General features: G+C 43.6%; 2 protein-coding genes across 2 annotated transcripts; one reads left to right on the forward strand and one right to left on the reverse strand.

Annotated features, from left to right (window-relative positions):
• Window positions 1-3842: 3842 nt before the first annotated feature.
• LOC123764124 (antigen LPMC-61-like) lies at window positions 3843-4884 on the reverse strand. The gene is made up of 2 exons (XM_069329639.1): window positions 4852-4884; window positions 3843-4286 (listed from the first exon to the last, which is right to left on the reverse strand). The coding sequence occupies exons 1-2, from the start codon at window positions 4882-4884 to the stop codon at window positions 3843-3845; spliced, it is 477 nt and encodes a 158-aa protein (XP_069185740.1).
• A 282-nt stretch (window positions 4885-5166) lies between these two features.
• LOC138367677 (putative golgin subfamily A member 6-like protein 19) lies at window positions 5167-10421 on the forward strand. The gene is made up of 4 exons (XM_069329640.1): window positions 5167-5329; window positions 6625-7220; window positions 9839-9902; window positions 10261-10421. Exons 1-4 carry the CDS (start codon window positions 5167-5169, stop codon window positions 10419-10421), a joined length of 984 nt encoding a protein of 327 aa, XP_069185741.1.
• The last annotated feature ends 16192 nt before the right edge of the window (window positions 10422-26613 follow it).

The raw sequence follows: 26613 nt of genomic DNA on the forward strand, positions 1-26613 counted from the left end.
TGCATCAACGACAAAAAACCGTAGGAGCCGTGATGAGGATTCGAACCTATGCGTCTGGGCACTGCCAAACCCGCTCTACACCACTGCACCACGACATGTTAAAGAGCATTACAACCTGGGGAATCAGCTGCCTCCTCTAGGGGGTTCCTGAGGCTTCATCAGGGGGTTCACGGGGCTTCCTCCTCACTCCTACTGATGTTCTCAATCGTGGTAATAAGGATACTGTTGGTAATGGCGGTTATGTAGTCACTTGCAACGATTGTAATTGTTCATATGTAGGAGACCTTGGTCGTGGGTTACTGAAAAGAGTTGATGAACAGTAACAAGAGAGTTGATGAACAGTAACAAGAGAGTTGATGAACAGTAACAAGAGAGTTGATGAACAGTAACAAAAGAGTTGATGAACAGTAACAAGAGAGTTGATGAACAGTAACAAGAGTTGATGAACAGTAGCAAGAGAGTTGATGAACAGTAGCAAGAGAGTTGATGAACAGTAACAAAAGAGTTGATGAACAGTAACTGTGGGAACCGACCTGTGAGATTTATATTTATTTAATTTATATGAATTTGTATAGAATTTATATTTACGTTAATTTGTATACTTCGATAGCAATTTGTATGATGTTAAGTGGACTGTATTTCTGCAATAATCTCACAAATCGATCCTCTACACATTAGGGGGGGTTTATATTAAATTTATATATATGCAGCCAATCCAACTACAGTATTAAACTACATATATTGTTAAACATTGAAGAGGTTCCTTATCTTATTGTACAGCATGCCTTAGTCCACCAGATATAACTAGGATGTAGACACCGAATTATCCTCTTTGAGGTAGCTTCCATCACCCAGAAACTGGTACACAAAGCATGCTTCCTCGTCTTGACCTGTCAAAAGGGCGCTAGCTATGAAGCCAGAATCCTAATATATGACAGCTATATCAGAGAAAACACTGTACATTGAACCGTAAAGACCTAGGCTTAATTACCTTTTATTAAGAGGCAGTTCGTATTCTAACTGGCTCGCCCCTATCTAATGACATTAATGGCCATAAATGATAGATAAATGGGTTTCGGCAGAACACTTAACTTGTATTTGTTGACAGCGTGTTGATGATGGTACACCTTAGGTTTCCATAACACTTCGTCCAAGTAAAATTAACAGGAGCCGTATTTGCTCCCGTGAGCCTCTGTGGTCTAAGTACATTAACAATGGCTGACCACTCCCTCCTCACTGACGCTACTGGCCTACATTGTCCAGATGACAGTAAGTGATAGAAGGGTCACATTTACTCTATTTTAATTCTGATAATTAAGTTAATTTATATGAGATGTTTTTATGATGGTAAAGTCCAAAGACTAATGTATTTAAGAATAATTCCCACCATAATAGGTGGTGAATTTATAATAGTATGTGGTAATGATATCCCGTTTTCTATAGACGGAAATTCCACTACAAGTTACATTTTCTATGGGTTAACTTGTTTATACAACACAGCAATATTATCTGCCTGTATGATATTATTAAATGGTGTCGGATTTTCCGACAGTAACAAAAGAGTTGATGAACAGCAACAAAAGAGTTGATGAACAGTAACAAAAGAGTTGATGAACAGTAACAAAACAGTTGATGAACAGTAACAAAACAGTTGATGAACAGTAACAAAAGAGTTGATGAACAGTAACAAAAGAGTTGATGAACAGTAACAAAAGAGTTGATGAACAGTAACAAAACAGTTGATGAACAGTAACAAAACAGTTGATGAACAGTAACAAAAGAGTTGATGAACAGTAACAAAACAGTTGATGAACAGTAACAAAACAGTTGATGAACAGTAACAAAAGAGTTGATGAACAGCAACAAAAGAGTTGATGAACAGTAACAAAAGAGTTGATGAACAGTAACAAAACAGTTGATGAACAGTAACAAAACAGTTGATGAACAGTAACAAAAGAGTTGATGAACAGTAACAAAAGAGTTGATGAACAGTAACAAAAGAGTTGATGAACAGTAACAAAAGAGTTGATGAACACACAAAAACAGTATAGATATAACACCATTACTAATCATGGTTGGGATTTCAATCATAGGATGGATTTTAATTACAGTAGAATTGTATATAACTGCTCAACCAACAGTGAGACGCCTAATCGAAGGGGGTAATTATTAATTCTATACGAGTCAAAGGCAATAAAACCTTTTAGTAGATCCGTTTGACCGTAAAATTATTCTCAATAAAACAAAACGAACAAATCTCACGAACTTATATAAGCAGAGACCTTAGTGGTGTTGAGAGTGGAGATGTCAGGTCCCCCTCCCCACAACTCCCACAAACCACGACAATTGAGCATTGACATGAAGTTTCGGCATCCCTTGAGAGGAGTCCCTAGGGAGGTTCCTGGGGGAGGAGTCCTTAGGGAGGTCCCTTGGGGAGGAGTCCCTAGGGAGGTTCCTGGGGAGAGTCCCTAGGGAGGTTCCTGGGGAGAGTCCCTAGGGAGGTCCCTGGGGAGAGTCCCCAGGGAGGTTCCTGGGGAGAGTCCCTAGGGAGGTTCCTGGGGAGGAGTCCCTTTTTCCCTGGACGACAAGTGAGGCACTCTGCCAGACACAGAAACTCAATCTTTCAGAATCTCGTCCGTCCCGGGCTCACCATAGTCCGGGTTACCTGGAAACTGTAGTTCCAAGTAGCTAAATCTAAAGCAACAACAACAGAGTGTCGTTCAGACTATTGCTTACACAACTGTGACAGAGAGTGTAGGCTGCTGGCGACAATGTTGGGGCACTACACGTGTACTGGGTCGTCTCTTCGCCTTCATTCAAGCACAATGGCATTGTGGTAAGTTTCCTAGTTGTGGGAAGTTGTGGTAGTAGTAGTAGTAGTTGTAGCAGTGGTGGTGGTAGTGGTAGTAGTTGTAGCAGTGGTGGTGGTAGTGGTAGTAGTTGTAGCAGTGGTGGTGGTAGTGGTAGTAGTTGTAGCAGTGGTGGTGGTAGTGGTAGTAGTGTGGCTTGAAAGTTTAGCATGCTAATGATATTTCTTTATAAAAAGGCAGAAATACACACAGTGACTGAGGAATATTTTACATTTTGAGAAATATTTCTTGGAGGCGCGGCATCTCTTGTGAAATATTGCTTGTAAAGTGACGGGGATTTAGAGAAGTGGAGACCAGGAGGCGACGGGGGCGGGGTGAGGGGGGGGGGGTTCTTACTGGGACAGGAGAATATTATTTGATCAATGTTTTTGGTTAATATATATTCTCTCTCTCTCTCTCTCTCTCTCTCTCTCTCTCTCTCTCTCTCTCTCTCTCTCTCTCTCTCTCTCTCTCTCTCTCTCTCTCTCTCTCTCTCTCTCTCTCTCTCCCCTCTTTATCCCCCCTCTCTCTGTCTCCCCCCTCCTCTCTCTCCCCCTCTCTTTCTCTCTCTCTCCCCTCTCTCCCTCTCTCTCTCTCCCCCCTCTCTCTCCCCCCCTCTCTCTTTCCCCCTCTCTCTCTTCCCTCTCTCTCCTCCCTCTCCCTGCTTCTCTCCCTCTCCTTCTCTCCCTCTCTCTCCTTCTCTCCCCCCTCTCTCTCTATTTCCTCCCTGCCTTACGAAAATTACAGTGTGAAATACTACGTAACATATCTTCCGTTTTCTTGACAATTATTCTGAGTCAAATATTCACAAATGTATTTCTCTCCCACATGCATAATTATGCATGTCTCCCACACCTGCGGCTTCTCCCACACCTGCTGCTTCTCCCACAGCTGCTGCTTCTCCCACAGCTGCTGCTTCTCCCACACCTGCTGCTTCTCCCACAGCTGCTGCTTCTCCCACACCTGCTGCTTCTCCCACAGCTGCTGCTTCTCTCACACCTGCTGCTTCTCCCACACCTGCTGCTTCTCCCACACCTGCTGCTTCTCCCACAGCTGCTGCTTCTCCCACACCTGCTGCTTCTCCCACAGCTGCTGCTTCTCCCACAGCTGCTGCTTCTCCCACACCTGCTGCTTCTCCCACAGCTGCTGCTTCTCCCACACCTGCTGCTTCTCCCACAGCTGCTGCTTCTCCCACACCTGCTGCTTCTCCCACAGCTGCTGCTTCTCCCACACCTGCTGCTTCTCCCACACCTGCTGCTTCTCCCACAGCTGCTGCTTCTCCCACACCTGCTGCTTCTCCCACACCTGCTGCTTCTCCCACAGCTGCTGCTTCTCCCACAGCTGCTGCTTCTCCCACAGCTGCTGCTTCTCCCACAGCTGCTGCTTCTCCCACACCTGCTGCTTCTCCCACACCTGCTGCTTCTCCCACACCTGCTGCTTCTCCCACAGCTTCAACCTGTGTGTCCTTCACAGCTGCCCCCCCCCCACCCAGCTTCACTATGCATGTCCCTCACATCTGCTTCACTCAACAGCTTCAAAGTCTCTCTCTCACTGCTCTCTCTCTCTCTCTCTCTCTCTCTCTCTCTCTCTCACTGCTCTCTCTCTCTCTCTCTCTCTCTCTCTCTCTCTCTCTCTCTCTCTCTCTCTCTCTCTCTCTCTCTCTCTCTCTCTCTCGCAGTTACCTAAGTGATTTTTCTGGCGTGCCTTATGAAAATAATTTTCAGATTTATAGTTATTTAAATCCTCGGACCATAGATATTCGCTGGCGACCTAAAGAAATGTTAGGAGGAGCTCAGTAAACCTTAAACAAATCTTCCCGATAAATCATTTGTCAAGTAATCGCACCAGCAGCATCGAGGGTGGCAAAGACAGCCTTGACTCTGAAATACAAGTGGCACAGAGCTTGGGCCTTCTCCGAGCACTTGATCAAGTGGTTATGGGCCCCTTGGGGGATGCAATAGGTACACATTGCATGTGGGTAAATGACAACCCAGCAACATACATTACAACTCTCTGCTATGCTCTGTGAGCGCATAGGGTTATATTTCCGATAGGGTATATAACCCTAATATATAGGGTTATATTTCCACCCGTTGCATACACAACAGCGCAAGATTTTGTAACAGGAAGTGAGGGGTGGGAATTGAGAGACCATTCTCTCACCTCATGACATGATTTTGTTAAGACGAAATGGCAAATGATTTGGGGCTCAGGAAGATTTAAAAGCTGAGAGATAAGCTGACAATTTGCAGTCAAGAACGAAACGGATATTAATAGCGACCATGCAGCGCTGGAATTTAACCAGCTGAATCCGGAGATGAAGGGGAAGATGGACAAGGAATGTTTCATCAGGATTGTTCTGCCGGTGTGTGGAGGACCGCTGGTGACTACCACAGTGAAAAGTGTTCGATTAGACCAGGAACTGGACACATCAGTGGATAAAACAGTGGAAAGAGGGACAGGAAAAACGGAGGAAAGATGTGTGTAAATTTTATGTGAAAGGAACAGTTAAAAAGGTTCGTGTCAACAGATAAAAAAATTATATTAAAACCGGAAGACTTATTGAAATAACTTTTCCGGTCAAGTAATGATATAGAGCAAATGGAACCTGCTGGAGAAGCCAAATTAAATAAAAAAGATATGAATATGAGAATATTTCCCGTGAAGAATATGTCAGAAGCAGAGAGGGAGCAAGTACCATGAAGGTGAGAGTGGTGAAAGTGTTAAGGAACACATGAGAACATGACTGGTGATGCTGGTGGCCAACCCCAACCCATCTTGGAACCAAACCAGCTCTACCAACACGACCACCATTGTCTCACAAAGCCATGCAGGCCACCACCATCACACAAAGCCACCCAGGCCACCATTGTCTCACAAAGCCACCCAGACCACCATCGTCACACAAAGCCACCAAGGCCACCATTGTCTCACAAAGCCACCCAGGCCACCATCGTCACACAAAGCCACCCAGACCACCATCGTCTCACAAAGCCACCCAGACCACCATCGTCTCACAAAGCCACCCAGGCCACCATTGTCTCACAAAGCCACCAAGGCCACCATTGTCTCACAAAGCCACCCAGGCCACCATCGTCACACAAAGCCACCCAGACCACCATCGTCACACAAAGCCACCCAGGCCACCATCGTCACACAAAGCCACCCAGACCACCATCGTCTCACAAAGCCACCCAGACCACCATCGTCACACAAAGCCACCCAGACCACCATCGTCTCACAAAGCCACCCAGACCACCATCGTCTCACAAAGCCACCCAGGCCACCATCGTCTCACAAAGCCACCCAGGCCACCAACACGACCACCAACGTGGCAGTAAGCCACCCAAGCCACCAAGACTGGGGAGGAACCAAGCCAGTCCCAGAGCCTCAGCTGTAAACACACACACACACACAAGTGCCCGCTCTTCCTCTCAACATTTTAACTGCTCCAAGAAATATTTATGTATAAATACGCTTTACGCCGTAAACGCGAGCGTTGTCTAGAATTCATTCCGTCGTTACGGCAGCAAATTGCGTACAACTGGCAGGGAACAAGGCGATTAGCCGCGTGTACCTTGCAGCCCCCCCGACGCCTCTTGGCTCGACGCGGGCCGACACGCAGTTTTTCTAAGGTTCGTATTATTTATACCCCTGCTGAAGTGTTTCTCTCTCTTGCGGTCGGTCACGTCTGGTGTCTATTTTGGAAGAATTTACAAACAAGCATATACAGGAGCCGGTACGTAGTTCAACCAGGCTGTGACTCTCACGTCAGACTGCCAGCAGCCCCCATCAAACAGTCTGGTGGATCAGACCAACAACCTGGTGGATCAGACCAGCAGCCTGGTGGATCAGAGCAGCAGCCTGGTGGATCAGAGTAGCAGCCTGGTGGATCAGAGTAGCAGACTGGTGGATCAGAGTAGCAGACTGGTGGATCAGACCAGCAGCCTGGTGGATCAGAGCAGCAGCCTGGTGGATCAGAGTAGCAGCCTGGTGGATCAGAGTAGCAGACTGGTGGATCAGAGTAGCAGACTGGTGGATCAGAGCAGCAGCCTGGTGGATCAGAGCAGCAGCCTGGTGGATCAGAGTAGCAGACTGGTGGATCAGAGTAGCAGACTGGTGGATCAGAGTAGCAGACTGGTGGATCAGACCAGCAGCCTGGTGGATCAGAGCAGCAGCCTGGTGGATCAGAGTAGCAGCCTGGTGGATCAGAGTAGCAGACTGGTGGATCAGAGTAGCAGACTGGTGGATCAGAGTAGCAGACTGGTGGATCAGAGTAGCAGACTAGTGGATCAGACCAGCAGCCTGGTGGATCAGACCAGCAGCCTGGTGGATCAGACCAGCAGCCTGGTGGATCAGACCTGCAGCCTGGTGGATCAGACCAGCAGCCTGGTGGATCAGACCAGCAGCCTGGTGGATCAGACCAGCAGCCTGGTGGATCAGACCTGCAGCCTGGTGGATCAGACCAGCAACCAGGAAGTCTGGTCACAGACCGGGACGCGGGGACATTAACTCTGGAAATCTTCAACAGTTAGGTTAACTACCTGCGGGCACAGGTTCGATCCCCGGCCAACCCAGACACAGATGGGCAGACTTTTTATGACATGTTGCTGCTGTTGACCAAGCAGCAAAGTGGTACCTGGGAGTCAGAGGTGCAACAGCCTGCAGACTGAAAAATTATTATATTTCCTCTAATCCAGATTTAAGCAACATAATATGAACTATCAATGATAAACCTGAATTGTCCCAGCAAGGGCATTTGATACTTGAGAGAGAGAGAGAGAGAGAGAGAGAGAGAGAGAGAGAGAGAGAGAGAGAGAGAGAGAGAGAGAGAGAGAGAGAGAGAGTATGGAGAGAGTAGAGAGAGATTTATCCCCAATATCGTAACGAAATATATCAACGAACTTGTAGTGCTTGAAAATGATGATATTTTTATCATTTCAATTAGAAACAAATATTAGTGTTATGAACTAGTTAACTGGGGGAGATATAAGTCAATAGGGAAAACAGGAGGCACGAGTACAGGAAGCAAACAGATATACAGATACAAACAGACTTCACCAAGAGGAAGAGTGAAGTGTGTGGGACACACTGGGATAAGATTTACACATTTATGTAAACTAATAATAACATACCTCCTGGTGAGATTACCGAGACATGCCAAGTTCTCCAATAAGGTACATATAATGTGTCATTTTTTGTTAATTCAGTTCAGATTTCAAATGTCTCAAAGTCACTTTGTGTTTATTAAATTAACATTATTAAATTAAGCAGGAAACTAAATTTGTCTCTATCATTCATAGCTTATATGATTAAAAGAAGCTATTTAGTTTTAAAGAATTAAATGAAGTAACATTGTTGATGCAAATTTCTAGTCTTAAGACTCTAAATGAGTGAATAATGTATGACTATCCTGAGGCAAGCCGTGATGCCATTACCCGTTCTGGTCACACGGTATGGCAACTGGCACCAACACTTCTGGTCACACGGTATGGCAACTGGCACCAACACTTCTGGTCACACAGTATGGCAACTGGCACCAACACTTCTGGTCAAACAGTATGGCAACTGGCACCAACACTTCTGGTCAGACAGTATGGCAACTGGCACCAACACTTCTGGTCAGACAGTATGGCAACTGGCACCAACACTTCTGGTCAGACAGTATGGCAACTGGCACCAACACTTCTGGTCAGACAGTATGGCAACTGGCACCAACAAGCCGCTGTCATGCAGCCAAAGTCTTACTCACGTGCTGCTGGGCTGAACTTGGTGACTACTGAGTTAGGTGGTGGCCGCCTCACACCTTGACTACTGGCACGTGGCACCCCAGAGTCAGTAACCCATGACAGGTGTTGTGGTGCTCATGTGTTTGGGAGGGAGTGCTGCGCTCGGGGGGTGTGGGGGGGCGTTAGGTTGTGTGGGGGGGAGGCGCTGGGGGGTGTGGTGGGGGGGCGGGGGCGCTGGGGGAGCCTGAGAGCGAGATAGTACTTTTTTTTGTAACTATGTGCCCCATATTACATACATTGAGGGCAAAGGGCAATTAGTAGAATTTGGTACTATTGACTTTATATAGTCCTAAGCCTATTATAGCACACATATGTACTATATTAGGCCTAGGATGGTTGGGTTGTCTTTGCAACATATATACAAAACCTTTTCTGGTTTGTCCAAATTCAATAGTAACGATTTCGACTTTTTGATTGTCAATTACGTCATATATGAACAATGGTCTTCATCGTTACTATAAGTACTAACTAAACAGGAGTGTAACAGAAGGATGGGTTATCTTCTTGAGATGATTCCGGGGCTTAGCGTCCCCGCAGCCCGGTCCTCGGGCAGGCTTCCTTTTGTTACACACCCCCAGGAAGCAGCCCGTAGCAGCTGTCTAACTCCCAGGTACTTATTTACTGCTAGGTAACAGGAGCATCAGTGTGAAAGAAACTCTGCCCATTTGTTTCCGCCTTCACCGAAGATCGAACCCGGAACCTCATGACTACAAATCCGAAGCGCTGTCCACTCAGCTGTCAGGCCCCTGGGGCTGAGAGGGGTTACACTGCAAAGTAACACCAATATCTCACATAAGAGCCTATGATTATTAGTTTCGTTAATCTTTACGCGAGATAATTTGACTAAATCAAATATATACTTAATTCAATCTAACAGTGATCTCGCCGACATGAACAGTTGATTGTACAGGTAGTGTTACCAGGCGTCAAGGAGCAACCATACTCGACCACATTCTCTGGTCGACCCACTCCCTCTACCAGCTAAGCACTCAAATACAAAAAATTAACTATAATTAGGCAGTCCAGTCATCAGTAATCAATTAAATATGTTTGACCAGAATAATCAACTTAATATCTAAATCAAATCTGAGCCTAAGCTCAACAAGAAGGTGGATGGTTTAAATATTAATTCATGAAATTAAACTAACCCGAGGTCCGTTTGTGAGCCAAATCAAATTTTAATCCATTTTTTTTTTGCAGCCCACTCTACCCAACCGCAACAAAGTACCCACATTCCCATGTGTTATGACCCCACATACATCAGGTATGATTGATATATGACGTGTTCTTACCGTAGAATAAAGGCAGAATAGCCTAATGTAATGTTTCGTGAAATATGATTATATTTATCTATTATTAAACTCTATGCATTACTGTATATAACATACTTTATGTATTGTCATGTACTATGTGTACATTGATTTGCCGGATATATTATGCTAGTATACATATGTATTATTATGATAAATACATTTCCTTGATTTCCAATGTAATAGCCTAGTGTTACTTTGCACTGATTGTTCTTAGTACTTGATTTACATATATTGTAAGAACATGTATAGAGGCATTGTTGTTAATAGGTTGTATATATTATACCTGTATTGTCATGAGAATCTCCTTAGGAAAGGAGACTGGGCCTATTCCTTCATTCAACAAATACATATCTGCATACTCAAGTGTAAGAAATGAACATCCAAAACAGCAACAACAATACGTGATCAGAAGCCTGCGTCTAGACAAGCTAAACAAGACTCCGCTACTCTCTACATCCCAGTACCCGTGACCCCGACACACCTGGTGTCTGGGAGGCCAGCTCCACCCGCTGGTCAACAAGCCTACTGCTCGTTTGCATCTACCGGCTGACAATTACCTGTACACCAACGCCACCTACACGGCCTCGCTCGTGTATACAAAGAGCTCACCAGCCACTAGCCAGCAGAATAGTCTTCAGTGCTCCAGCTGTTACATCTGCTCTCTCGCTCCCCTGAGTGGTGGCAGATTTACGCCGCTCATCTACATAGTATTTCAGCACCATTTATTTTTATCTTAACGTTCTCATGTTTGTCTCTTTTATATTTTTGCACTGTGTATATAAGCCAAGTCATTGAGGATCTGTTTTTTTTTAATTGTTAAAGTCATTTTTTGTTATAATAAAATATTTAAGTTTTGTCATTCTTTATACTTTATCCTACAGCTGTCACACCGTAAAGAGGTCTTTAGCAGTATTATTTACTTTGCTTTTACTTTTTTTTATTTAATGTTATTGGCATTCCACCAGCCAGAATAGCGACTGCTCTATTTTTCCATAACAGTATAAATGTATATACTGCTGTATTAGAGCTTGACGGGTACAGTTTCTAGAATCCTCCCTTACCCCCCCCCCCCGTCCCCTTTGCATACAGGTCAGGTCACTGATGCCATGTCTCGTCGACATGAACTTTTCGTTGAATTATTGACACATTTATATAAGCTATTGTGTGTGGCAGAATTCTTTGATACCTTCTTAAGAAATGTACTGTACAATATTCTATTAGTTATATGTATGTTTAATGAGTTATAGCTTGTAGGTGGCATGTAGATAGAGATATTTGAAAGAGTGGTGGCGGATGTTTCGCCAAGTTGGCTAAAGTGTCTCCAGGGGCTCTGCCGAGCCGCCACCCGTCACTGCTCAAATGACTTTGAGGACGATTGGCGGCGCTGCGTTGCACTCTGTTTTTTGTGGCATCATTACGGTCAATTGACTCCTATAACATATAATATGCACATGTATTGATGGGAACTAGATCAGTCTGCCGATGTGCACCATGTTTGAAAGGTGGTAGGTGATATTTACTGTATAAATTATGTGGTAGACTCCTGAGGCCATTAAGTGACTGAATGATATGGCTTCCTCGCCCCATTAGTGATATTTAGTGACACCGTCATTCTGTATTGTTGTTGTCAAGCATACTAGAGCTAGTGTACCACTGCACTAGGATAGAGCGTAGTGACAGCCAGCTCAGAGAGGGTGTGCAGTATAGTGCATGATATGGATGATTCCCAAGAGATTGAGCCAAACTGATTTTGGTGTGAAATAATATCAGAGTAGAGAACTTAGTTGTGTTCTTTTGTGTATTTTTTACCGTGCCTTATTGAGATGTCCCAGTAAACTGGTTGTTTTTATTTATTTGTTTGTATTTCCCCAAGACATAATATGAAGGCCAGTTGGTCTCATAGAGCTTTGACCAGCGATGCTGTGGAACATCTGGCACATGACACCATGCCAGGGCTCCTCCACTTGTTCCCGTCTCTCTCCCAAGTTAGCGTAGTAATCCCTTGTACAGTACCGAGTCGAAGGCGTTTAGGCAGTCCAGAAATGTGCAAATCTTCCGTAGATCCACCTTGGCGTTTACTTACATACGTAATTCTCTCTAGGCGTGTAACTCGTTTTGTGAAAATATTAACACACTATTTTGAAGACACGAGGAAAATGGATCGTGTATTTCGATCCCAACTCGGGATCCTTTTCAGATGTACAGTCTACATTTCCTCGTGTCTTCAAAATAGTGAGTTATTTTCATTGATCAGTGTGCTATTGCATTTCATTCTCAACAAGTCTTATATTTAGTATTCACTTGAGTGCTTAGCCGGGAAAGCTTGTCAGTGATACTGCTCTATAGTTGTGATACTTCTCTCTTGTAAATCGGCACCGCATTTGCCTTCTTTTAGCAACTTAGTAGTTCGCCCTTTGCAACTGAATCATTAACGACCCATGCTAGAGGTATGCTGATGGCCTGTGCACCTTCTTTTAACAATATTACAATAATATATAGGAATATTAAATAAATATTCAGGGGAGCTGTTCTGGCTTAAAACATTGTGAACAGTCAGAACGTACGTGTGTGTGTGTGTGTGTGTGTGTGTGTGTGTGTGTGTGTGTGTGTGTGTGTGTGTAGAGAGAGAGAAACAGACTCGACCCTTGCCAGCATAACTTATTTATCGCCTCTCACAAATATCCTCTCTCTCTCTCTCTCTCTCTCTCTCTCTCTCTCTCTCTCTCTCTCTCTCTCTCTCTCTCTCTCTCTCTCTCTCTCTCTCTCTCTCTCCCGCGTCCTGCTAAGCTGTGAACACCTGTGACAGACAACTGTCTGTCAGTCATTCAGTCAGTCTCATACGTCTGTCTGTGTGTCATTCTCCCAGGATGGGCCAGTAGGAGGCGCCCAGCACCAGAGCAGGAATAGCCCTCAAGGGCAGGAAGAATGCGACAATGGTTCCTGTGGAACACACGCCGCCCCTCGCAACACAATTTACACCGCTTGCGCCGGTCTTCTCTGTCTTAATGAAAGTCAAAGGATATATTTCTCCAGCGATATATATCTCAGTTGGATCATTTCGGGCGCCCAACGCGTCCTCGGCACATATTTTTCACTTGGCTAAAATATATTTCTCTCTCAATGCCACCCATGTTTAATGAGAGAGAGAGAGAGAGAGAGGAAACAGATAAGACTGAAAGTAATCAGTGAGGGAAAGAGTAATAAAATAAACAAATACAGTTTAATTAAAAAAGATTAATTTTGTGCGCGCCTTGCTGGAAGTCTAAGTAATTACATCCTTTCTTCTCTTATGCTTCCTTTAGCGAGATGCACAGTGTCGCATCATGGTAGTGAGACACAGTGTCGCATCATGGTAGTGAGGCACAGTGTCGCATCATGGTAGTGAGACACAGTGTCGCATCATGGTAGTGAGACACAGTGTCGCATCATGGTAGTGAGGCACAGTGTCGCATCATGGTAGTGAGACACAGTGTCGCATCATGGTAGTGAGACACAGTGTCGCATCATGGTAGTGAGACACAGTGTCGCATCATGGTAGTGAGACACAGTGTCGCATCATGGTAGTGAGGCACAGTGTCGCATCATGGTAGTGAGACACAGTGTCGCATCATGGTAGTGAGACACAGTGTCGCATCATGGTAGTGAGACACAGTGTCGCATCATGGTAGTGAGGCACAGTGTCGCATCATGGTAGTGAGACACAGTGTCGCATCATGGTAGTGAGACACAGTGTCGCATCATGGTAGTGAGACACAGTGTCGCATCATGGTAGTGAGACACAGTGTCGCATCATGGTAGTGAGGCACAGTGTCGCATCATGGTAGTGAGACACAGTGTCGCATCATGGTAGTGAGACACAGTGTCGCATCATGGTAGTGAGACACAGTGTCGCATCATGGTAGTGAGACACAGTGTCGCATCATGGTAGTGAGACACAGTGTCGCATCATGGTAGTGAGACACAGTGTCGCATCATGGTAGTGAGACACAGTGTCGCATCATGGTAGTGAGGCACAGTGTCGCATCATGGTAGTGAGGCACAGTGTCGCATCATGGTAGTGAGGCACAGTGTCGCATCATGGTAGTGAGGCACAGTGTCGCATCATGGTAGTGAGGCACAGTGTCGCATCATGGTAGTGAGGCACAGTGTCGCATCATGGTAGTGAGGCACAGTGTCCCATCATGGTAGTGAGACACAGTGTCGCATCATGGTAGTGAGACACAGTGTCGCATCATGGTAGTGAGTCGCACAGTGTCCCATCATGGTAGTGAGACACAGTGCCCCATGATGGTAGTGAGACAGTGTCGCATCATGGAAGTGAAACGCACAGTGTCCCATCATAGTAGTGAGACACAGTGCCCCATCATGGTAGTGAGACAGTGTCGCATCATGGTAGTGAGACACAGTGTCGCATCATGGTAGTGAGACACAGTACACCACATGAATAAGCTTATGCTAATACAAACCATAGCATCTATATATACGAGTTTCTGCACCATCTATATTTGACCAGAAGCTAATTCATCCCATACAGGTGTCCCATCTACAATCATCATTAATTCATCCCATACAGGTGTCCCATCTACAATCATCACTAATTCATCCCATACAGGTGTCCCATCTACAATCATCACAAATTCATCCCATACAGGTGTCCCATCTACAATCATCACTGTAATTCATCCCATACAGGAGTCCCATCTTCAATCATCACCAATTCATCCCATACAGGTGTCCCATCTACAATCATCATTAATTCACCCCATACAGGTGTCCCATCTACAATAATCACCAATTCATCCCATACAGGTGTCCCATCTACAATCATCACTGTAATTCATCCCATACAGGTGTCCCATCTACAATCATCATTAATTCATCCCATACAGGTGTCCCATCTACAATCATCATTAATTCATCCCATACAGGTGTCCCATCTTCAATCATCACCAATTCATCCCATACAGGTGTCCCATCTACAATCATCACCAATTCATCCCATACAGGTGTCCCATCTACAATCATCACCAATTCACCTATAACAGCAGGTGTCCCATACAGAAGGAACACCTGGTGTTGCAGCTGTGATAGGCAGCAATACTTCTCCGTCTCGTGGAACGGGAACGTTGAAGTGAGACGTGTTTATCAGGAAATATTTAGGCACAAACTCATGTTACTTAACTGGAACTTCATTCAAGTCTTTAAAAATGTTATAAGACATGAATATTCACAACATTTTCTGCGTCACATTAACTTAATTTAACTTAACATGGCAAAGAGTATTTTTTCAAAAAAGAAATTATTAAGATCACAATGAGGAATTTTTATTCTATGATAAATCTAAGTCCAAAGCAGAAATTTTGAACGCTGAAAAAAATTTACCCTTAAACAGGTGGCAGCATAGCTAAACCTTCTTCAGGATAGGTCCTTTACAATTTTTAAGGTGGCAGCGTAGCTGAAACTGGGGCCCAAAACCGCCAATTTCAGCTACGTTGTCATTACTACTTCACCAGCCACAGCGCTATCAGCCACTTTACTACAATACATGGTACCATCAGCTATGCTACTATCATCAACGTTTAGGTTTTACTATGTCGGAAATAACTATGTTCTAAATGTGTTGGAAATTGATCTGTTAACAAAATTATGAGAAACAACTAGGGGTGACTAAAAGATCTGGAGATTGTCATCTATTTTGTTTTAGTATACGGTGCACACAATACATGTTTTTAAATCTTAGGGAAACTGATCTGTAAATTGCAAAGTTATAGAAGTGAACTAAGGCAGGCACGGGAGCTAGAGCTTATTAACTTATTATCTCGTTTATTACGTCAGATATATTGCGGTTTTAAATTTCGTGGAAATTGACCTCATTGTGGCAATGTTATACGAGCGAACTAAGATGGAGGACATGAGCTAGAGCTTGGTAATTATATTATTATATATTTGGCTAAGTCTGAAATAAAGATATTTATAATATTGGGAACTGGTACTGTTTATAAAAAAAGTTGAAAGAGAAAACTAAGGCAGTGGATATGAGCCGGAACTCAAAAAGATGTTCAATGAATGCAACAGTTAAGAGTTGACCTGTTGTTTTTCTAATAACTAAGTTTGGCAAATAGGGCCACAGCCGAGAATTCTCCTGAAATCATTATGTCGATTATTGAATTAAGGCAAAGAAGCTTAAATTGATTGATTTTAGTTTTTACTAGAGATGAGATGTAGAACGGTAACAAGAGAATAATTAATAAGTGACATGTAAATACTTTTTTTTTTTTAGAACGAAGCTGAGAAGGGTGTATAGAGAGGTTAGGGTTATGTAGTGAGTGCAAAAATTGATCATAAAGCAGATAATTAAAGCTATGAAATCGTAGGGAGGGACAGAGATACGAGTAGTGATGAGATGTGGGCGGAGAAAGGTGGTGCGAGGGTATGGGGAGTCGAGTTTAAGAATAATAATTTTAGATGGGGAATATCCTCACAAACTCTTACCGATCATATTGTCTGAAAATGGAATTTCATATAATTAAAAAACATTATAGGAGAGCGTGTATATTTTCTACATAAGAATTCCTTAACATGGCAAAGAGTATTTTTTTCAAAAAACAAATTATTAAGATCACAATGAGGAATTTTTATTCTATGATAAATCTAAGTCCACAGCAAAGAGTTGGGATGCTAAAAAAAATTTACCCTAAAACAGGTGGCAGCATAGCTAAACCTTCTTCAGGATGGGTCCTCTACAAGTTTTAAGGTGGCAGCGTAGCTGAAACTGGGGCCCAAAACCGCCAATTTCAGCTACGTTGTCATTACTACTTCTCGTGCCACGACACTGACAGCCACTTTACTACAATCCACGGTAATATCAGTAATGGTACCACCAGTAACGACACCACCAGCTATTGCACATCGTTTAATTTTACATTGTCAATCATAACTATGTTCTAAATGTGCAGGAAATTGATCTGTTAACAAAGTTTTGAGAAACAACTAAGGATGCTAAAAGATCTGGAGATTGTCATCTCCTTTATTTTAGTATACTATGCTCAGATTACATGTTATTAAATCTTAGGAAAACTGATCTGTAAAAAGCAAAGTTATAGGAGTGAACTAAGGCAGGCATAGTAGCTAGAGATTATAAATTAACTATATCTCCTTTACTACGTCAGATATATAGCGGTTTTAAATTTCGTGAAAATTGACCTCATTATGGCAATGTTAGAAGAGCGAACTAAGATGGAGGACATGAGCCAGAGCTCGGTAATTAAATTATTATATTTTTGGTAAGTCCGAAATAAAGATATTTAATGTTGGGAACTGGTACTGTTAATAAAAAAGTTGAAAAAGAAAACTAAGGCAGTGGACATGTATTGGAACTCTTGAAGATGTTCAGTGAACGGAACAGTTAAGAGTTGACCTGTTTTTCTAATAACTATGTTTGGCAAATATGGAAATAGGGTCACAGCCGAGAGTTGTCCTGAAATCACTATATCGATTATTGAATTAAGGCACAGAAACTAAAATTAATTGATTTTTATTTTTACTAGAGATGACATGTAGAACGGTAATAAGAGATTAATTAAATAGTGACGGGAGAGATGTGAATACATTTTAATTTTTTGTGAACGAAGCTGAGAAGGGGGTAAGGAGAGGTTAGGGGGAAGTAGTGAGTGCAAAAATTGATCATAAGGCAGATAATTGAAGATGTGAAATCGTAGGGAGGGACACAGATAAGAGTGGTGATGAGATATGGGTGGAGAAAGTTGGTGTGAGGGAGTCTGGTTTAGGAATTATAATTTTAGATGGGGAATATGCTTACAAACTCTTACTGATCATATTGTCTGAAAATGGAATTGATATGATTAAAAAAACATAGGAGAGCGTGCATATTTTCTACATAAGAATTCCTTAACATGGCAAAGAGTATTTTTTCAAAAAAGAAATTATTAAGATCACAATGAGGAATTTTTATTCTATGATAAATCTAAGTCCAAAGCAGAAATTTTGAACTCTGAAAAAAATTAACCCTTAAACAGGTGGCAGCATAGCTAAACCTTCTTCAGGATAGGTCCTTTACAATTTTTAAGGTGGCAGCGTAGCTGAAACTGGGGCCCAAAGCCGCCAATTTCAGCTACGTTGTCATTACTACTTCACCAGCCACAGCGCTATCAGCCACTTTACTACAATACATGGTACCATCAGCTATGCTACTATCATCAACGTTTAGGTTTTACTATGTCGGAAATAACTATGTTCTAAATGTGTTGGAAATTGATCTGTTAACAAAATTATGAGAAACAACTAGGGGTGACTAAAAGATCTGGAGATTGTCATCTCTTTTGTTTTAGTATACTGTGCACACAATACATGTTTTTAAATCTTAGGGAAACTGATCTGTAAATTGCAAAGTTATAGAAGTGAACTAAGGCAGGCACGGGAGCTAGAGCTTATTAACTATTATTATCTCGTTTACTACGTCAGATATATTGCGATTTTAAATTTCGTGGAAATTGACCTCATTGTGGCAATGTTATACGAGCGAACTAAGATGGAGGACATGAGACAGAGCTTGGTAATTATATTATTATATATTTGGCTAAGTCTGAAATAAAGATATTTATAATATTGGGAACTGGTACTGTTTATAAAAAAAGTTGAAAGAGAAAACTAAGGCAGTGGATGTGAGCCGGAACTCAAAAAGATGTTCAATGAATGCAACAGTTAAGAGTTGACCTGTTGTTTTTCTAATAACTAAGTTTGGCAAATAGGGCCACAGCCGAGAATTCTCCTGAAATCATTATGTCGATTATTGAATTAAGGCAAAGAAGCTTAAATTGATTGATTTTAGTTTTTACTAGAGATGAGATGTAGAACGGTAAGTCAGGATGTCAATGATTTTACTACAAAATCTAAAACAGCAACTTTACCAACTGTACCACTAAAATTAGTTAATAAAGGAACATTGATCCTTATTCATGGGAGATTTTAATGCCAGGTATTACGTTGGGAGACATTACTAACAACGATAATGGATGCAAATTTATCAAATATGTTTATGACAACGGATTAACTGTGTATACTACAGATACCCCAAACTCATTTATTGGGAGGCAGACTCGATTATGTAATGGGTAGAAACTTTGTGCAAGATAATATGGAATGTTCGTTGGTAAATCATTTGGTTAGTGACCACTTAGCATTTTCTGCTTCCTATGAGATACAGTGTGATGTACCTAATAGCTATAAGAGATGGAAAATGAATATTCCATATGGTTTACGTAGCCACTTTATTAATTGCATTTCAAAATGGTATCCAGATTACACAATAACAAATGTAGAAGCCTTCTCCAGAGATCTCGTTGATACAATTACTACCTACTACGACAGATGGGTGTGTTGGGGAACTGGTCGTAAGCCTAGCAGAAGTTGACAACACCTACCACCACACAAGTGGGTACTTGACCCCCATATTCCATAAGGAAACACAAACGAGTAAAGCAGCTTGAAGATACATACAAATGAGCCAAAGTACACAAGTTGATTTGCACTTATTTCTTGTCGCAGATAGAGGGGCGAGAGACACGAGCAACGTTATACGAAATAAACAATGGGAAGAGTTTCTACAAAGTATAAACAAGCAAACATCACTTGCTGAAGTTTGGGAAAAGATATGAAAGATCTCTTAGAAGCAGCCCAACTTAACCACAGCCCACTAGAACAAGCAAACATTCTCCTTGATCAATGGGCACTAACATCAAGCTATAATTCGCTCCCAATTAGCATACAGAACAAACTTGATGACACGCCCTAACAGACAACGAACCATCAATCTTGCCTGTACAGCTATCGACGTGTCGGACCTTAATGATGTAACTGAATGGAATTAAATCATGCACTATAGATGGGTAAATCAACTGCTCCTGAAGAGGACGGTATTACTTACAATTTACTGAGATTAGTCTCACAAGTACTAGAAAATCCATTTTTAGTGTTGTACAGAATGAGTTTACGTGATGGAGTATTATCTGATGCTTGGACAAAGAGTGTCATTGTTCCCATCCCCAAACCACACTCAGATAATTATAGACCCATATCTCTAACGTCGTGTGTTTGTAAAGTGCTTGAACCGCATTGTCCTTAACCGACTCATGTATCGTATACAGGGGCACCTGTCACCCCAACTGTTTGGATTTATGCCTGGGCTCAGTACACAACACTGTTTTGCTGAATTGAAGCTTCCCCTCAAGCAGACTTCATCGACCTAGCAGCAGCGTTTGATACAGCAAACAGGGAAATCATACTAGAACAGCTTGCCGAGCTGGGAATACAAGGAAAATTTCTGAAATGGATAAAGGGCTATTTGTCTAATCGAACAGCATATGTTTTGTTTAATGGTGTTAAAAGCACAGAGCGCAAACACTTTGAACTGGGAACTCCACAAAGAGGGGTCCTCAGCCCCTTGTTGTTCAACGTTCTGATGAACCTTATTAAAGATCTTTCATCTAATAATGAAGACACTGTCATTTGTTATGCTGATGATATATGTTTACAGGCTACCTCCGAGCCGAGAATGCAAGTTCTGCTCGATAATTTTGCTACTAGAGCTGAGGAATGTGGCCTCCTTATCTCTGTACTCGATCAGGGGTCCCCAAGTGCCTTCAAGCCCCAGGTCAGGGGTCCCCGAGTGCCTCCAAGGCCCCGGCCAGGTGTCCCTGAGTGCCTCCAAGGCCCCGACCAGGGGTCCCCGAGTGCCTCCAAGGCCCAGGTCAGGGGTCCCCGAGTGCCTCCAAGGCCTAGGTCAGGGGTCCCCGAGTGTCTCCAAGGCCCAGGTCAGGGGTCCCCGAGTGTCTCCAAGGCCAGGAATCCCCGAGTGCCTCCAAGGCCCAGGCCAGGGGTCCCCCGAGTGCCTCCAAGGCCCAGGCCAGGGGTCCCCGAGTGCCTCCAAGGCCAGGGGCCCCCGAGTGCCTCCAAGGCCCAGGCCAGGGGTCCCGAGTGCCTCCAAGACCCAGGTCAGGGGTCCCGAGTGCCTCCAAGGTCAGGGATCCCGAGGGCTTCCAAGACCCTTGGAGGCCCTCGGGCGCCCTTGCGCCCGTGAGTAAGGTCAAGGTAAGGCGCCCTTGCGCCCGTGATCAATTAAGGGATTTCAAACTTCCCCAAAACTGCGTTTTTGTGTAAGTTGTTTATTAATTCATGCCAATTTTTTATGGAAACAAGTAAATTGGGACGTACCTTGGAATTAGAAGTTTGTCCATCGATGAGCTGCTTGAAATTACCTGTAAAAACATGAAGGTGAATTATTCTTAAGAATTAATGAAGTCTTTGTAACATTAAATTCTCAAATAGCTAAATAAATTATCACATTTTTTCCATACATGCATAAACAGCTCAGGTGAATGTGACACTTTAGGGTCGAGGTGGTTCCTACCTTTATCTGAAGGACGAGGGCGTTGGGGCACCTTGTCTAGCGAGGCCAGACAGGTGTTGAATGACAACACAGCCTGCGTCACGCTTCACCTGCGTCACGCTCCACTTGCGTCACGCTCCACTTGCGTCACGCTCCACCTGCATCACGCTCGTACTCTCAAAACTGTGGTTTTCAGTTAGGATATGTTATGCAACATACATGAATGTTTCAAAACATCTGAAACACAACACTGGACAAGAAACACTGGACGAGGAACTGGAGCTTTCGACGTGTCCGTAACATCACGACAGAAACAAGCTGTTGTCTGGTATTTTCTACACAACACTGAACACTTATAAGTCAACACTGAACACTTACAAGTCAACACAATCACGCACAATAAGGACATTTTCTGCCTTCATGTCTAACTTAACTTTTCACTTACACCTCATATGTAACTTTAAGGATCTTGCTAAACAAAAGTAATTAAAGTATACTTATATAGCGAGACTTGTCCAGTCATAACAACGATGGACACTTTTTAGGATCTTGCTAGACATGAAACAAGGAATTAAAGTTCCCGCGCCACAATAACAAGTGATAACAGTTCATCTTTAGTGAACATCCTGTCTATATAACTCACTTTGGCCGAACACATGTTCGTTTTGTTCTTCAGGAACACTGTTGATGTTTCTGTCACTTAACACACGCTTCACTAGTTGGTGTCGGGCTTAAGCCTATCAACCTCTGGAAGGGTTATTAAGACCACATCAACTGTTTACTAACCAACAAGCAAGTACACTACAGCCCTCAACACAGGACTAAAGGAAACTCACTGTATAAACACCTAGAAATGGTGTACACATCTTGGTGTACATACCCCACAGGTCACATCCGTCACTATCTATACCTCAGGCAACCCGTCCTCGACTCAAGTCCATTACATTCAGCGGTCGACCCCACAGACGCATTCATAAATTTTAACATGCTGTTCATTCGAAACGGGAATTTTCTCAAGTATAAATTAATATTATAATATATTGGCATGTTGTGCATATATAGGCATAGGTTAGGTTAGGTGTTTAGGTTCTGTTGGCGATTATTTGTATTTGTAGTACGTGGGTGAAGCATTTATAGCGTTGTGATTCGAACAAAATTCGTCAGTGAAGCACTTGTTCCGGATATGTTCGAACGTCAGCAGTTGTGTGTCGTGTGTAAACCGTTTTTCATTCATAAACAGTGGGGGGTTTGGCGGGTGGATGGAATCACATTTGGGTCTTTGTCTGGAGGGCGGGCTGTGATGAATGCCACGAGGCTTCGAACAGCTTCATTAACGGGTCGTGTGGATGCAGCCCGTCCTCCAAACAAAGATCCAAAAGTGATTCCATCCACCCACCAAACCGCCTGTTTATGAATGAAAAGCGGTTTACACACGACTCACAACTGATAACGTTCGAACATATCCGGAACAAGTGCTTCACTGACGAATTTTGTTCGAATCACAACGCTATAAATGCTTCACCCACGTACTACAAATACAAATGATCGCCAACAGAACCTAAACACCTAACCTAACCTATCCTATGCCTATATATACACAATATGCTAATATATATTATAATATTAATTTATACTTGAGAAAATTCCTGTTTTGAATGAACAGCATGTTAAAATTTATGAATGCGTCTGTGGGGTTGACCGCTGAATGTAATGCACTTGAGTCGAGGACGGGTTGCCTGAGGTATAGATAGTGACGGATGTGACCTGTGGTGTATGTACACCAAGATGTGTACACCATTTCTAGGTGTTTGTACAGTGAGTTTCCTTTAGTCCTAAGTTGAGGGCTGCAGTGTACTTGCTTGTTGGTCAGTAAACAGTTGAGGTGGTCTTAACCCTTCCAGAGGTTGATAGGCTTAAGCCCGACACCAACTAGTGAAGCGTGTGTTGAATGACAGAAGCATCAATAAAAGTGCCCATTGTTGTTATGACTGGACAAGTCTCGCTATATAAGTATACTTTAATTACTTTTGTTTAGCAAGATCCTTAAAGTTACATTTGAGGTGTAAGTGAAAAGTTAAGTTAGACATGAAGGCAGAAAATGTCCTTATTGTGCGTGATTGTGTTGACTTATAAGTGTTCAGTGTTGTGTAGAAAATACCAGACAACTTCTTGTTTCTGTCATGGTGTTACGGACACGTCGACTGCTCCACTTCCTCGTCCAGTGGTGTGTTTCAGATGTTTTGAAACATTCATGAATGTTGCATAACATATCCTAACTGAAAACCACAGGTTTTGAGAGTACGAGCATGACACAGGTGGAGCATGACGTAGGTGGAGCGTGACGCAGGTGGAGCGTGACGCAGGAGGAGCATGACGCAGGTGGAGTGTGACGCAGGCTGTGTTGTCATTGAACACCTGTCTGGCCTCGCTAGACAAGGTGCCCCAAAGCCCTCGTCCTTCAGATAAAGGTAGGAACCACCTCGATCCTGAAGTGTCACATTCACCTGAGCTGCTTATGTATGTATGGAAAAAATGTGATAATTTATTTAGCTATTTGAGAATTTAATGTTACAAAGACTTCATTAATTCTTAAGAATAATTCACCTTCATGTTTTTACAGGTAATTTCAAACAGCTCATCGATGGACAAACTTCTAATTCCAAGGTACGTCCCAATTTGCTTGTTTCCATAAAAAATTGGCATGAATTAATAAACAACTTTCACAAAAACTCAGTTTTGGGGAAGTTTGAAATCCCTTAATTGATCACGGGCGCCTTACCGTGGTCTTGGAGGCACTCGGGACCCCTGACCTGGGCCTTGGAGGCACTCGGGACCCTTGACCTGGGCCTTGGAGGCACTCGGGACCCCTGACCTGGGCCTTGGAGGCACTCGGGACCCCTGACCTGGGCCTTGGAGGCACTTGGGACCCCTGACCTGGGCCTTGGAGGCACTCGGGACCCCTGACCTGGGCCTTGGAGGCCCTTGGGACCCCTGATCTGGGCCTTGGAGGCCCTTGGGACCACTGACCTGGGCCTTGGAGGCACTTGGGACCCCTGACCTGGGCCTTGGAGGCACTTGGGACCCCTGACCTGAGCCTTGGAGGCACTCGTGAACCCCTGACCTGGGCCTTGGAGGCACTCGAAACCCCCTGACCTTGGCCTTGGAAGCACTCGGGACCCTTGATTTGGGTCCAATGTGGGTCCTTCCTTGTGAGAGGGAATTGTAGAGAAGATAAGTGTGGGTGCTGCCTTGTGGGGGATAAACCCCACACCAGCCAGCCATAATTAACCCTTCAGTGTTGAAGAGTCTGGACACTAAACATTGGGGCGGGTGGAGCAGGTGTGGTTCTCACCAGATGTGTGGGCCCCGTCTTGCATGTTGTCTAAGACCTTCACATGTGGCCCTTGACGAGAACCCAGAACTATTATTAGTAATACGGTAGTTATTAATTTATATTACTCAGTACGTTTATTACAGGTTCGTTAATTAAAGTTCGAAATCTTCTGAGTTATGATAAGAACTCCGCCTTTACTATAGCGGGGTTATGGTAGTGCACATAACCTCTATGTCATAACACACAGGAGTCTTTAGCACTGTATGTTGTCCGCTGACTTACTTATGACTTACCAATGACTGTCACAGCTGTCAACACTTAACACTTCCCTGAACACACTTCCTTATGACTCTCACAGCTGTCAACACTTAACACTTCCCTGAACACACTTCCTTATGACTGTCACAGCTGTCAACACTTAACACTTCCCTGAACACACTTCCTTATGACTCTCACAGCTGTCAACACTTAATGCAGACAATGAGTCACAATAACGTAGCTGAAGATATGATGATCAGACCACACACTAGAATGTGAAGGGACGACGACGTGTCCGTCCGTCCAGGACCATTATTAAGTCGATTGATCTCAACCCAAAAAGATGCTCTTAACAACCCTGGTAGAGGTGCTCATATCACCTCCCAGTGAGACATGATCATCACCACCCAGGGAGAGATGCTCATCTCAGGCCAGGAAGGATGCTCATCTTAACTCAGCTTCACCGTGAGAGAGGGAGCGTGCTGTGATCATGTATTCTGGGGAGTTTCTAATTATAATCTCGTTGTCGTTGGGGAGGTGGATTACGTGACTCTGGAAAATGTTTGACTTTCAAAGAACAGTCACCATGGGCCTAGCTGCTGAGTCAATAGTGACATTGTACTCACCATGGGGGCCTAGGTGCTGAGTCAATGGTCAGTGACATTGTACTCACCATGGGGCCGGCTGAATCAATAGATATCTAATACTCACCATGGGTCTCAGTCAATAGCCAGTGACCTGGTGCTCGCTTTAGGTCCGGCTGAGTCGATGAGTCAGGTTAGACAATGATCTAGTACTCATCGGAGTGCTGACTGTATAAATAGCTGCCTGATACTCTGGGGCCTGGTGAGTATCAGGCAGGTGTCTTAGTCATATACTCATCTTAGAATCAATAAACAGCTATCTTGTACTCATTATGAGACTGACATGAGTTATTTTTTTAACACATTTATATACATCTGCATTTGTGCAGCTGCCCTAGGCCTAGATAATGAAAAAAACGAGTACAGTGTGTGTCAAGTGTGTTTAGCTACGTGATGCTAAAAATCCCCATCACATAGAATGGTTAGTTATACAGGGCCATGTGATCAGTAGCCTGCCCTGGCAAACTCTGGGTGTATTTCGAGGATATCCTCAAGAACACAAGAGGAAATAAAGTGATTGCAATGCTCAAGGTGTTTTATACAGTGTGGAGGAGGGGTTGGGGGAAAGGGGGGAGGTCTGAAGGATGTAATAACCCAACATTCAGTATTGTAGTGCGAGAGATTATAGGCCAGTTGCTGCTGCTCACAGAGTTTCTACCTTGAGTGCTCGAGAGATTCGTCACCTGTAGCTACACCTGCCACAGGTAACCCAGCCTGGTCCTGGCCACAGGTATATATAGCAGTTTAGTGGAGGTTTGTGTTTCCATTATACCGGGGTTACGGATCTAAACGAGTCATATCTCATTATATTGGTGCTTCCAGGCCTTTGTGGGACAGTAGTTTGTTCTTCATTGTGTTTCGAGCAATATAGTCTTGACGAGAGAGATGGGGATACATAGGTCTTGTTCAGCGGAGTTAATAGACAGCTAAGTTAATTGAAAGTTGTCTGGTACTCACCGTGGGAGCTGGCTGAATCGATAGACAGTTGCCTCGTACACTTCATGGTCCCGGTCCTGTCAACA

This window comes from Procambarus clarkii, chromosome 23 (assembly GCF_040958095.1).
Source record: "Procambarus clarkii isolate CNS0578487 chromosome 23, FALCON_Pclarkii_2.0, whole genome shotgun sequence".
NCBI classification, from domain to species: domain Eukaryota; kingdom Metazoa; phylum Arthropoda; class Malacostraca; order Decapoda; family Cambaridae; genus Procambarus; species Procambarus clarkii.